The sequence below is a fragment of the Hoplias malabaricus genome, chromosome X1 (genome assembly GCF_029633855.1).
Source record: "Hoplias malabaricus isolate fHopMal1 chromosome X1, fHopMal1.hap1, whole genome shotgun sequence".
Lineage (NCBI taxonomy): Eukaryota > Metazoa > Chordata > Actinopteri > Characiformes > Erythrinidae > Hoplias > Hoplias malabaricus.
The window spans coordinates 234,801-248,145 of record NC_089818.1 but is presented as its reverse complement, the minus strand read 5'-3'; the positions used below and the strand labels follow the sequence as shown (position 1 = coordinate 248,145).

The 13,345-nt window shown below is 42.5% G+C and overlaps 1 protein-coding gene across 1 annotated transcript in view; it reads right to left on the bottom strand.

Moving 5' to 3' along the window:
• Positions 1-2,649: 2,649 nt before the first annotated feature.
• Positions 2,650-13,345, bottom strand: part of me1 (malic enzyme 1, NADP(+)-dependent, cytosolic) — a 66,312-nt gene continuing 55,616 nt past the window's right edge. Inside the window, exons 8-15 of the mRNA XM_066652282.1 lie at positions 11,477-11,586; positions 9,867-9,964; positions 8,275-8,388; positions 7,233-7,338; positions 6,614-6,756; positions 5,680-5,853; positions 4,143-4,241; positions 2,650-2,937 (exon numbers count right to left, since the gene is read on the bottom strand). Of these exons, the coding sequence (XP_066508379.1) occupies positions 2,770-2,937; positions 4,143-4,241; positions 5,680-5,853; positions 6,614-6,756; positions 7,233-7,338; positions 8,275-8,388; positions 9,867-9,964; positions 11,477-11,586 (1,012 nt within the window). The 3' untranslated portion in view covers positions 2,650-2,769. The remainder of the gene's footprint in view (positions 2,938-4,142; positions 4,242-5,679; positions 5,854-6,613; positions 6,757-7,232; positions 7,339-8,274; positions 8,389-9,866; positions 9,965-11,476; positions 11,587-13,345) is intronic.

The following is a 13,345-nucleotide window of genomic DNA, read 5'->3' as shown; positions in this document are numbered from 1 at the left end:
GATAACTGAATCTCTCCAGAAAGATTTATATCTATCCTCCCATCTATCAATCAATTCTTCCATCTGAAATGAAGGGTACTCATGAGGAGTCTGTTCCTCTTCACTGCAGTAAGAGTTACATACTAGAACATAGCTGTGAGGATTTGATGGCAACATTACTGAGGTCAGGTGCTGATGTTGGATGATTAGTTCTTGATTGCAAACACCACTCCAACTCATACATTCATTCATGCATTATCTGTAACCGCTTATCCAATTCAGGGTCGCGGTGGGTCCAGAGCCTACCTGGAATCATCGGGCGCAAGGCAGGAATACACCCTGGAGGGGGCGCCAGTCCTTCACAGGGCAACACAGACACACACACATTCACTCACACACACCTAAGGACACTTTTGAGTCGCCAATCCACCTACCAACGTGTGTTTTTGGACTGTGGGAGGAAACCGGAGCACCCGGAGGAAACCCATGCGGACACAGGGAGAACACAACAACTCCTCACAGACAGTCACCCGGAGTGGGAATCGAACCCACAACCTCCAGGCCCCTGGAGCTGTGTGACTGCGACACTACCTGCTGCGCCACCACTCCAACTCAGTATCATTTATTGTTTTGTCTTGAACATTGACACATTAGGCTCATGTGCCGCTGCTCTGGAGCATCCATTTTCAGTTCATGAGATCGATATTTTTTCTCAGCGGCACCTAAGTCACCCAAGAGTCCCTTTTATTTGGTGCCTTCAATGTAATGTACACAATGTGTGATTGTGATTATTACACCATTCCCTCATTAATACTTTTTCTGTAAGTTCTCTACTGGTAGGTATCTGGAACCACCTGAAAACACTGTGGACAGGGTGCCAGTCCATTGTAGTGCATCACACAATCAAGAACTTACACCAAAAACAAACTAGAGAACCCAGAAACCCATGCAGACACAGGGAGAACACATCAAATAACTCAAAAACAGTGAGAGTGAGGTGAGGATTGAACCCAGGACCCTATGAACCCAGAGTTGCGTCACAGTGACATGATTCAATCATCTATTATTTTGGACTTATTGTGAATTACTGTTAGAAAAATGTAAAATGATGATTGAGGACAGTGCTATTTCTACAGTCCACTTTATACCGGCAAGCTCAGTATCAAAAGCACTGACTTTGACGAAGGAGTGTGTGAGGGACTGGTTGAGTGTATGGTGCTCTGTGATGGACTGGGACCCTGACTGAGTAAACTCGGGACCCACTGTGACCTGGAAGTGGATTAAGTGATGAAAGCACGACTGAATTTGGCCAGCGGTGCCCTGATGTTTTCAGACAAAAATAAAGGTATTGCTTAAGTTTGGTAATGTGTTGTCAATTTTGTTACACTGCATTAAGTAACAAATCGAATAGACATTTATTCGTTCATTCTTGTATTTTCTCTGCACACTCGATCAGGTTCAGGGTCACAAGGGATCCAGAGACTGTGGGTGCAGTACTCAAGGTAGGAACACACCATAGCCCTGAATTCGATAAGGGTTACAGACAATGAATGAATGAATATTGTAATTTCTCCCTGTGTCTGCGTGGGTTTCCTCCGGGTGACTGTCTGTGAGGAGTGTGGTGTGTTCTCCCTGTGTCTGCGTGGGTTTCCTCCGGGTGACTGTCTGTGAGGAGTGTGGTGTGTTCTCTCTGTGTCTGCGTAGGTTTCCTCTGGGTGACTGTCTGTGAGGAGAGTGGTGTGTTCTCCCTGTGTCTGCGTAGGTTTCCTCTGGGTGACTGTCTGTGAGGAGTGTGGTGTGTTCTCCCTGTGTCTGCATGGGTTTCCTCCGGGTGACTGTGAGGAGTGTGGTGTGTTCTCCCTGTGTCTGCGTGGGTTTCCTCCGGGTGACTGTCTGTGAGGAATGTGGTGTGTTCTCCCTGTGTCTGCGTGGGTTTCCTCCAGGTGACTGTCAGTGAGGAGTGTGGTGTGTTCTCCTTGTGTCTGCGTGGGTTTCCTCCGGGTGCTCGGGTTTCCTCCCACGCTCCAAAAACACACGTTGGTAGGTGGATTGGTGATTCAAAAGTGTCAATAGGTGTGAGTTTGTGAGTAAATGTGTGTGTTGCCCTGTGAAGAACTGGCCCCCCGTCCAGGGTGTATTCCCGCATTGCACCCAATGATTCCAGGTAGGCTCTGGACCCACCGTGACCCTGAACTGGATAAGGGCTTATAAATAATGGATGGATGGATGGAATGTGTGGGTTTCTACCAGAGTGTGTCTGTTTTCTCCCAAAATCAAAACATATATTGGTAGATGGATTCACTGTGTTAAAGGGGCTGTAGATGATTCTGGAGACTGACTATTCTCACAGAAAACAAAGTCAAAACTCTCAGGTTTAATCACAGTCAAAAGTCTATTGTGCAGTATTTTGAAGTTTACCTGGTGCTGGATTGATGTTGCGGGACAGAATTGATTCTCAGTCAAATCTCTGCTACAACTTCACCGTCCCTCATGCTGTGACATCCCATTGTACAGAGGCTTTGAAAGCATCCATTTTCCTTGTATAGAAACAGACCTGCTGTTTTTACGCTTGTAATACTGGGAGTTTAATTGTGACTCACTCAGAAATTCCACCCAAAACACAGTGAACACAAACAAATCGTTATTTAAAAGTTTCTTTATTCAGTGCTCACATGGAATTCTTTGGTTCACAGCGGGTAAATACATCAGTAAAATACTGTGGGTTTCAAAGGAAAAAACATTATATCTGGAGTTATATTATCTATAAATCTAAGTATGGACTCTGGATGATCACAGTTTGCAGTTTTGGACGGACATGGCCTCGTCTGGCCAGCGGTATGAATCCACTGTGAAACTGTCGTAATCTGTGCTGAAGATGAATGAGCGGATGAAGGCTTCTTTATCGACAGGCTCTGGATACAGTGATGCCAGCTTGTGTTTATATGCGTACTCTACGATCTGTTCAAAATAAATAAAAACAAACTGCAGTGAGTATGGTCAGACTGTACAGAAAAACAATATGAATACACAGTGTATGTATAAGGTTTACCTATAAATATATAAAGTGCATATTAAGTTGACACTGATTTGCCTCATGAGATTTACTGCTATTCATTCATTCATTTATTATCTGTAACCCTTATGCAGTTCCCTGTGTCTGCGTGGGTTCCCTCCGGGTGACTGTCTGTGAGGAGTGTCGTGTGTTCTCCCTGTGTCTGCGTGGGTTTCCTCCGGGTGACTGTCTGTGAGGAGACTGGTGTGTTCTCCCTGTGTCTGCGTGGGTTTCCTCCGGGTGACTGTCTGTGAGGAGAGTGGTGTGTTCTCCCTGTGTCTGCGTGGGTTTCCTCCGGGTGACTGTCTGTGAGGAGTGTGGTGTGTTCTCCCTGTGCCAGCTTGGGTTTCCTCCGGGTGACTGTCTGTGAGGAGAGTGGTGTGTTCTCCCTGTGTCTGCGTGGGTTTCCTCCGGGTGACTGTCTGTGAGGAGAGTGGTGTGTTCTCCCTGTGTCGGCGTGGGTTTCCTCCGGGTGACTGTCTGTGAGGAGTGTGGTGTGTTCTCCCTGTGTCTGCGTGGGTTTCCTCCGGGTGACTGTCTGTGAGGAGAGTGGTGTGTTCTCCCTGTGTCCGCGTGGGTTTCCTCCAGGTGACTGTCTGTGGGGAGTGTGGTGTGTTCTCCCTGTGTCTGTGTGGGTTTCCTCCGGGTGCTCTGGTTTCCTCCCACGCTCCAAAAACACACGTTGGTAGGTGAATTGGTGACACAAAAGTGTCCGTAGGTGTGAGTGTGTGAGTGAAAGTGTGCATGTGTGTTGCCCTGTGAAGGACTGGTGCCCCCTCCAGGGTGTATTCCTGCCTTGCACCCAATGATTCCAGGTAGGCTCTGGACCCACCGCGGCCCTGAACTGGATAAGGGTTACAGACAATGAATGAATGAACATTTATGGGATGAACTTCTCCAGAATGACTTACAGTTAGTCGCAATCATGTTACAGAGGGAGGCTAATGCAATGTGCTCTTATTAGCATAGTGCAGTGTGTTTGACCCAGAGGGGAACTGATTCCCAATCTACCACTTGGAGAGCAGTGACTTTTTTTCCACGTTTTTCTGATTGCTATCTGCAACTTTAACAGCTGAATAATACAAATATTGTCAAAAATCTTTCCTCTCACCTTCACTGCTATTTTGAAGGAGACGTCTCGAATGCTGGTGAGAGGAGGATACAGTCTTCCTTCAGCCAGGTCCTTCTCCGTCACCAGCTCAGCAATCGTCTGAAAAAGAAACAGGATGAAATAATATTAAATATAAATATGGATCAGACACCGCAGCGCTTCCTGGAAGTTTTGGACTGTTATGGATTAAAGAACCTTCAACAACATACTTCATTTAATTTCAGAAATGGATTAATTCTCATTTTATTTGTGCTGCACTTTTCAATTCTTACTGCGTTCGACTGCTTTTCTAAGAGGTTTCATTCTCTGTAGATGTTTTTGAAGCTTAAGAGTGGGTGGGATATTTGAGTTACACAAAGAGATAATTTGATCCATCAAGCCAATTTTCAATGCTCTATCAACAGACATGCCTCCAAAGGCTTTCTGCTCTTTCTGCCTGAGGCTCACTTTATAAGTCTTTAATTCAGAGCCAAGCCAAACAGCGTCACACTCGTTTCTGCTGTAATTCTCATTACTTTAGAAGTGACAGATTTCGCGGATGGTAAGAAAAGTATGTTGTAATTTTGTGTAAATTGTTTTTCACTCATAGCTCACTCAACCAATTGGAGACACTGTGTGGAAAGTGCTCTTTCTAAGTTTTAATCACGTACCACATTTATGGTTTTTAAGTTACCTACACCCCCTAGAATCAGCGAATAACTTTATTTGTGCACATAGTGTGTATAATCCCTACAGAGAAGATTGAAATTAAATGGGACACCACAGAGCACCTGCACATGAGCCTGTGGCCACCTTACCTAACGAAAACACCAGATAGAAGACATACATCTCACCAGCACTATGTTCTTTAGAGTGATAGAGCGCCATCTGATACCTTTGGGATGCTAATCATCCAACATCAGCACCTCACCTGACTAATGCTCTCGTGTCCAAACCACACAATACTCAGAACTTTATTCCGAACCTTCCCAGAGCAGAACACACTGTTACTGAAGAAAACTGGAGCAAACTCCTGATTGAAACCTTTCACACAGGTGTCCACAAACTTTCAGTGTTTATTGTGAGGGCTAATCTGACTTTCAAATGCACACTGTCCACCAGCACCTCATTTAACAACTAGTCCCCAGTTGGCATCACACTGGTTTTTGCATTCAGGGCAAAGCTGTTTTCTTCACTGTCAATGCACTTCAGTAGAATTGAACACAATGACAGAAGCCACAGGTGAATTTTGGGGGTTGCGGGGGGTGAGGGGGCAAGTTCTTGGCCTCATTTTAAAAGTGCTTAAGGCTAGAGGTTGGTAGAAAATCTTATTTACACAATTCTCCTCCTTTACCCCACATGCAGTCAATCAGCGGAGACATGATGGAGCAGCCGTCCCTGAAGTACATTTGTCCTTCACTTGAGTTGAATTTATAGATGAGATGTCTACATTATCCATCCATTTCCATCGCTTCCTGCAGGGTTCTAAGTGTCTATTAATTGCTATCTACATCAGATTCAGTTTGTGTTTGTGTGTGTGTGTGTGTGCGTACGTTACCTCTGCTGTAATGAGAAATATCTCCTCTGGGATGCTCCTCATGGAGCAGGCTGTGACTCCGAGCCCAACTCCAGGGAAAACATAGGCGTTATTGCCCTGACCCGGAAAAAGTTTCCGTCCATCCACCAGAGTCACGGGGTCAAATGGACTGCCACTTGCAAATATGCCCTTACCCTATAACACAGACACACACAAATATACCCTTAGCCATTTTAAAAATGAGTTGCTGCTGGTTTAAAAACTAAATAAAACAAAACACAAAACATAGACCAGCACAACTGGTCACAACTGAAACCATCATGGTACGTTGTGAACGCTGTTACGTGGGACGACCAGCACTGGCTTCCTGAGGGAGATCAGCTAAACCAGCACCAGACCAACACTACACCAGCGAAAACAAACACAGACCAACATAAAATGTGGATGAGGAGGCAGGGCTGCAGAGCCTGAAGCTGAGGCTGGGATAAATCATTTAGTATGAATATCTGTTACAAAATGTACCTGCATTGATTAAATATTGACTAAAATAAGACTGAAATGTAAAAGATTTTTAGGGGAAACAAATTTATTTCACTATGGATTCAAATAATAGGCTAATTTCCACCACTCACAGAATACACCCACATTTCTTTCATGGATAAAATTCAGCAACATACTCTCCTTGCTCTACGTTGTCTGTGTTCTTTTATTTTAAACACAGCACGGTGCTTCACTCACAATTCACAATTCTTTTAACAATGGACTGATACATTTCATGTAAATAGAAGGAGGGAGGCAAATAAGACAATGCTCAATGTCTACTGTTACTAAACAAGAACTTTAAAATATTAAATTAATGTTACATTATACAGTGTTCACAGGGCCTTAGATTCCTCCCAACTTTCGCCATTCCTGTACACTCTTACCCTGCAACTCATACACACACTCACACTACCTCTGTAAGTGTGTAGCACTGCTCTGCGGTACACTCTGCTTTGCTGGTGGGGTTACTGAGGGCGAAAATAATTGGACGCTTGTTGAACGTGGCCATGTCTCTGAGGATCTGCTCGGTGAAGGCCCCTGCAATGGCTGCCACACCTGAATCAAACAGAAAGAAGCGAGGTCAGTCATGCCATTCACATAAATCCGATCAGTCTTATGTCATTATAAATAAGAAGGTAATCACACCAGACACTCAACGGTGGACAGTAGTGAAGTAGAGGCGCTGAAGTCTTTAATCATATAAGGTTTTTCTATTTTGTTGGAGGAATCTGGACACCTGCTCTTCCAACATTTCTTCAGAAATGAAGGGCATTAAATGAAGTGTTCCTCTTTTGTTGTATAACAACCTTTACTTTTATGGCTGTGAGGATCTGATTGCATTGGTGCTTAAGAGCGTTAGTGACAATCGCTGTCAGTTAATGATGCTGGAATACAGCTCATCCCAAAGAGTGAGCTGGAGCTCCTTGTGTCAGCAATGGATGAACCTTAGCTGAATTTACTCTTTTTAAATGGGGTTTAAACGCTTTTGGAAATATATAGTGCATATATTTATATAGTGTGTGTGCGATTACCGATGATGGCAGAGGGCTTCAGCTCCTGGACGACATCCTCCAGTTTCTTCATTTGAGCATGCTCATGAGCAAAGCGCTCCTTCTCTGGTGTCAGGTGATCACGACCCTGAAATAAATTAATAAACAGACCTTTAACACTGTACTGTTTACACTGCTCAACCAATCAGATTTGTTTCTTAAATCTAGACCAAGTGACCACACTGAAGAAGTATAGACGAACAAGTGATATTTCATTCATTCATTGTCTGTAACCCTTATCCAGTTCAGGGTCACGGTGGGTCCAGAGCCTACCTGGAACCACAGGGCGCAAGGCGGGAATACACCCTGGAGGGGGCGCCAGTCCTTCACAGGGCAGTGATATTTCATTCATCCCTTAATTATTTCAATAAATCATTAATCCCCTTTGGGAGTCTTTGCATTTATCACATTCATAGCAGTGTATACACACACACACACGTCAGTGAGCCCACACACTCAGGACAGGAAGCGGCCAGCCGTAATGCCTAGGGAGCATTTGGGGGTTAGGTGCCTTGCTCAAGGGCACTTCAGCGATGGACGTTATGAAAGAAAAAGCACCGTTCCTTGATTCCCCCTTTCCTCCATGTTTCCTGCCACTTCTGGGTTACCACATTTAATTGTGGTCAGACTTTAGCTATACTTGCTGACATAGAACAAGTACTAAGATCTCCTGGTCAAACAGAAGCATGTGTTCAGTAATAAGAATTGAAATGTGGCTTGGCTCCATGTGGGAAATCCAAAAATATAAATATCCAAATATTTTAAGCAAATTTTTAAGTCAACAAAATGTCTTTAAAGCAACACTAGGTAATATATTTGCACTATAATTACAGCTTCAAAACCATTCAGAATTATGAATGATCTGTAATATAGGGAACAGCGCTTCTGTTGATGCTAATCAGGGCTCAGCATTGCAAAAACTGCTCTATATAACCCCTTCTCAAGGAGCAAAAATACCAGATCTTACCTGGTGCTGCTTTCAAATCATTGTTATCTACAACTTTGTGGCAGTATGTGAGTTTACCTTTACAATGAGCCCTTTAGAGTCGACCATCCAGATCTTCTTCAGACACTCGGCCTGTGGGACGCCCTCCTTCTCCATCGCCATGACGATCAGCTCCGCTATTCCCATCGCAGCCTTACAACATAATAAGAGACATTTATCAGAGCTGTGTCAAAAATGTGTCCAAACTTTGGGGAGGCCATATTTATGTGGCCAAAAATTTGTGGACACCGTTTCTTCACACCCCAGTCAGCAATGAGTGCTCCTTAATGTATGAATTTATTTGTTATAATGAGAGCCTTCAAACATTTGGACAGTTAGTGTATAAACAGGTGCACATTACGTGGTAAAAAATGACTGAGCGTCTGAGAACGTACAGTCAATATCCTTGTTACAGTACAGTGTGAGAATAAACGAACAAGGCTGCTGTTATTGCAGTTTGCAGCAGGTTTCACCTTGAGGAGTTGGACACAAAAGGGCACACAGCTATTACTTCGAGAAAGCTCAGGCTGAACGGAGTCAAAGGTTTTTCTGTGTCTGTTATTCACAGTCCAATGACCAAACGATTGCTCTTAAATGGACTGTTTAGGTTCTGTTTTCCAGTCAATAATATGGACATTTCTCGGTGTCCACAACAAACTTGTTACAGAGTGTAATATACTTAATAAAAGTTGCTTAAGTTGATCTAATAGAGGGAAAAAAAAATGCAAAAAAATAATGGAAAAACCTGCAAACATAAGGCCCAGCCCATTCACGCCTCATTTTTTGTTTTATGAACCATAAAACAGAATCCATAACCGGGAAAGTACATTTTGAAAGGGAGTGGAATGTTACCAACACTGAGAGTTAGGAAAAAAGCTTCTCACTTCTGGACTCTCACCCACTACATCGCAAAATCTTCACAGGAGTCATCAGGTAGGACCCTCCTCTCATAAGTGTTCCACTGTAATAAGCCAATGACACCTCCAGAAGGTTCAACATTAAAGTCTAGCATCCAAGACCCACCTCGCCTCAAAACTCACTTCACAGGATTTCATAGAATTCTACTCACAACCACTAAACCGACAGCATACACACCTTTAATCACACACACCACTCTTCCCCACTCAACCCCAGCCCTTCTTATCCACAACCTCTGACTACATCATTCCGCTACCTCTGACAGTTCCTACCTGGCTGCTCTCAGCATGCAGCTCCTGAATCGGAATTTGACCAGCAAAGACGTAGCCGACTTCGGTACAAAGTCTCTAACACAGTGTTAATATATGATAATATAGTCTAATATATGCCGGCCACACATACTCTCTCACCTCAGCCTCCAGCTCTGCATATCGAGACCTTTCTCCTCCATCAAATTCATCTTCAAATTGAACTGGTCGCGCTATAAAATAAATTATCTGCTTGCTTTATGAGTCGAACACAATATCTGGCCTCAGTGCAGTTACTGAAATGCAATGTGGAACCCAGGTGTATTCTTGCAGAATGACCTGGCAAAGATTCTGCAAACTATTCAGTGTAAATAAATCAATCCATAAATAGCGTTGATTCATATACACAAAATAAATAAATTAAAATATAAAGAGAAAGAAGAAAAAGAAGAAAAAGCCACTGACCTCTCCTGCCCCCTGGAAGACGATGGTGTGATGGGATATTTTGCTCTGGGTGATGCGGAGGGCAGCGAGGAGGCCAGCCACCGCCACCGCCGCTGTCCCTGTGACAGAGAGGAGTGAGAGTGTATGTCGCTCAATGCCAACGTGAGTGACAGTGTGTGAAAGGGCACAGATGCTATGGATGGTGAGGGCTGATGGGTTTGAAAGGGGCAATTTGCTGGGGGCACTTCTGGATGTGTTTATGAAATTCATTTGGGTATCTACATTTTGTACAGAGCTCTCCCATCAGCCACATCCTTGAACACCCACTACCTCACAATCTCTTCATCAGGTAGGCACAGGGCTTTTGTTGTGTTTCACTGAACTAAACACAATACACCCCCTGAAGGCCCACCATTTCCTAGCGCTACACGGAATGAGATTTCTCCACTTTTCCTGAATCTTATTACAGTATGGATAGTAGATTTCGAAAGACCCATATTCATTGCAAAACTGCCTTGAGAAAATTTTCTTCTTGAAGTTTGACAATTACTTCACAAGGTTTGCTTTGAATGCCTCTATTATAGCATTTAAATCTCCTGTTTATTGTGGAATTTTTAAAATGGTGGACCTTGCATATTATGTTATAATTTCACTCAGATTCCGAAATTATAAAATATAATTATGTTCGTCCACAAAGGCACTCAACATCTGTTCTTTGTGCTGTCAGTTAAATAAAGGGTGAAGTTAATTAACAAATCAATTTATTGTATTTATTGCATGTTACAAAATAGGAATCCACCAGGTATGTTTCTCATAGACTGAGATTGAATATAACATTCGCTTAAAATTACAAATACGTTTAAAGCCTTATTTATATAACATCAGCTTCATTAAAGCAAAAGGGCGGCAAAAGCATGTGTATCGAATTGTTCTGTTCATTCATTGTTTGTAACCTTTATCAAGTTCAGGGTCGAGGTGGATACTGTGCGCAAGGCGGGGAACACACCCTGGAGGGGGCGCCAGTCCTTCACAGGGCGATACACACTCACACCTACGGACACTTTTGAGCCGCCAATCCACAAAGTAGAGCTAAACATGAGTAGAGCTCAAGATAATGAGATGTAACTGGAGCGTAGTTGTGGATTTATTTCACTCAGACTGAAATGACACTCCAGGCAGTGATGTTGAATTCTGCGAATAGATTTAGAGACAGTTCCCAAGTCTCATTCCAAATGTAAGGCTTTAATACAAACCTTCCACACATCTGTAAGAAATATTTCCAATAGTAACAGACAGTGACTCGTAAATTATTTATGATAAAATAAAAACAGTACAGAAACGTATTATTTGATGTTTTATTTAGTTTTTGTCAGATTCCCTGAACCTTTTGATGATATTTTGTCCCCTAACAGTTGAAATACCTAAATATGTCAATCAAATATAAATTTTTTGGCAAAGTGCTGAGCCCTGGATCATTGTTTCTCATAAAAATAACTAAAAGGCCTTTCAGGAAGGTTCTTTTTACACAAATGTTTTGATATATCGCCAATACTTCGAATTTATAATATAACTGCCCTGTTATGTGTACATAACTATATCATTTTTCATCTTTTCAGATTTAGAGACTGTACCTTGAATGTCGTCATTAAAGGTGAGATATTTATTGCGGAATTTATTCAGCAGACGGAAAGCGTTGATGTTGGCGAAGTCCTCAAACTGGATCAGACAGTTCATCCCATACCTGCACATCAAGAATACCAAGATTTATTACATTCATGCATTTATTTCTTTAGAAATCAAATCATCTGATTGTTTTGGTGATTTATGGCCTTAGAACAAGAATCAACCAAGCATCGCTTTTGAAAGAAACCAAAATACACAGAGTAGGCGTCCACACACACCGCACCTTTACTGAGTAATTGGCTTAATTCTTTTTTGCTGAGAAAAAGGCCCTAAATATCCACATGTTTGTAGAAAATGTCCTCTTCGGTTTGTCTTCTACACAGTCCACATTAAACGAAAAAAACATGTAAACTGAAGGCCATTTAGCTCCATTTCATATGGTGAGAGAGAGCAGTAGAAACCTTAATATGTAAAGCATCATCATCCTCATCATCAGCTAATCACTAACCACCGCTGATTGACAGAGAGATTAAAGATGACTTATTTTTGTTCGATGGATTGATTATGACAGCTCTCAAATGGATTTTTCCAGCCAGTAGTTGTGGATAATAAAAGCTCATCATGCTGAAAATAAAGCCACACTGGATTAGACATTCCAGTATACATTTCTATAATCAAACTTTATAATTACAGTTAACCCATTGAGGCCAAATGTCTGTAGACACTTGCTCATGTAAAAATTCTTCTGAAATGAAGGGCACTAATGTGAGGTTTGGGCATCTTTTGTTGTGCTATCAGCTTCTAATCTTCTGGGAATGTTTAAGGCTAGATATTGGATCCACTGCAGACAGTATTTGGTGGCATTCAGCTACAGTAACATTAGTAAGGTCAGGTACTTATGTTGGATGATTAGTTCTGGCAAGCCAAGTCATTCTAAAGGTTTTAAATGCAAGTCCACCACGTAGGTCACTGCTATCCCTCTAGACCACACTTGGCATTGTGTATGGTGCCCTTAGGCTCATGGGCAGCCTTTCCAGAGTGTCCCATTACATTCCATTACATTTCATGCTGTGGCATGGCTCCAAGGGACCTTGTTGTTATTTTGTAATTTAATACATGCTCCTGATTTCATTAGCATTCAATGCGTTTAACCAACAATCAAAACACTGGCAAAGGAAGAAAGAAAAAGAGCTCCATCCATCCATGCACCATAACAACACACAAAAAACTCATGTCTCACAAGAGCTTTAACGCTGATTACAGATGTGTATTTGAAAGCCGCACGGTTACCGTAGCAACTGTCGGGCTATTCGCAATCACAAATCTGAACAAATTTAAACATGGGACGTAGATTTTTATTTATTTATTTATTTTTGAGAACCAGTTCTGGGGTTTCCAAGAAAAGTCTGTGACATGCTTTGATCAAAAAAGCACAAAGACCAAACAACACAGCACTGCTCTCCACTATCTCAGCTCTGTTCACAGTGACATGGTCTAGGCGCTTGTTTCTTTAAATGAGAATAAGCCACAGCTCAGTTCAGCGCGAGAGCCCAGTAGGAGCAGAAGCTCTGGACTTTAGCCATTTTCACTCAGTTCTCTTTCTTCTCCATTGTCGTTTTCATCATGTACTTTTCTCCATGCTCATTGCTTTTGTTTTGCTCAGTTTAAACCCTGTCACAAATGTGGGTCCTGTGCTGTGATTGGAGAGACTCAAACAAGGGGGTGGGACAACGCTAAAGTGTTAGCATTCTATGTAAAAAGCAGCACAATAAGAGAAAGACTTGTTTTATCCTATGTTGTCTGATCTAGGCAGACCCTAAACCCTACATGGTGGTCTTATTTTACAGTTTGTGGGTTAGTATGCTCCAAATATTTGA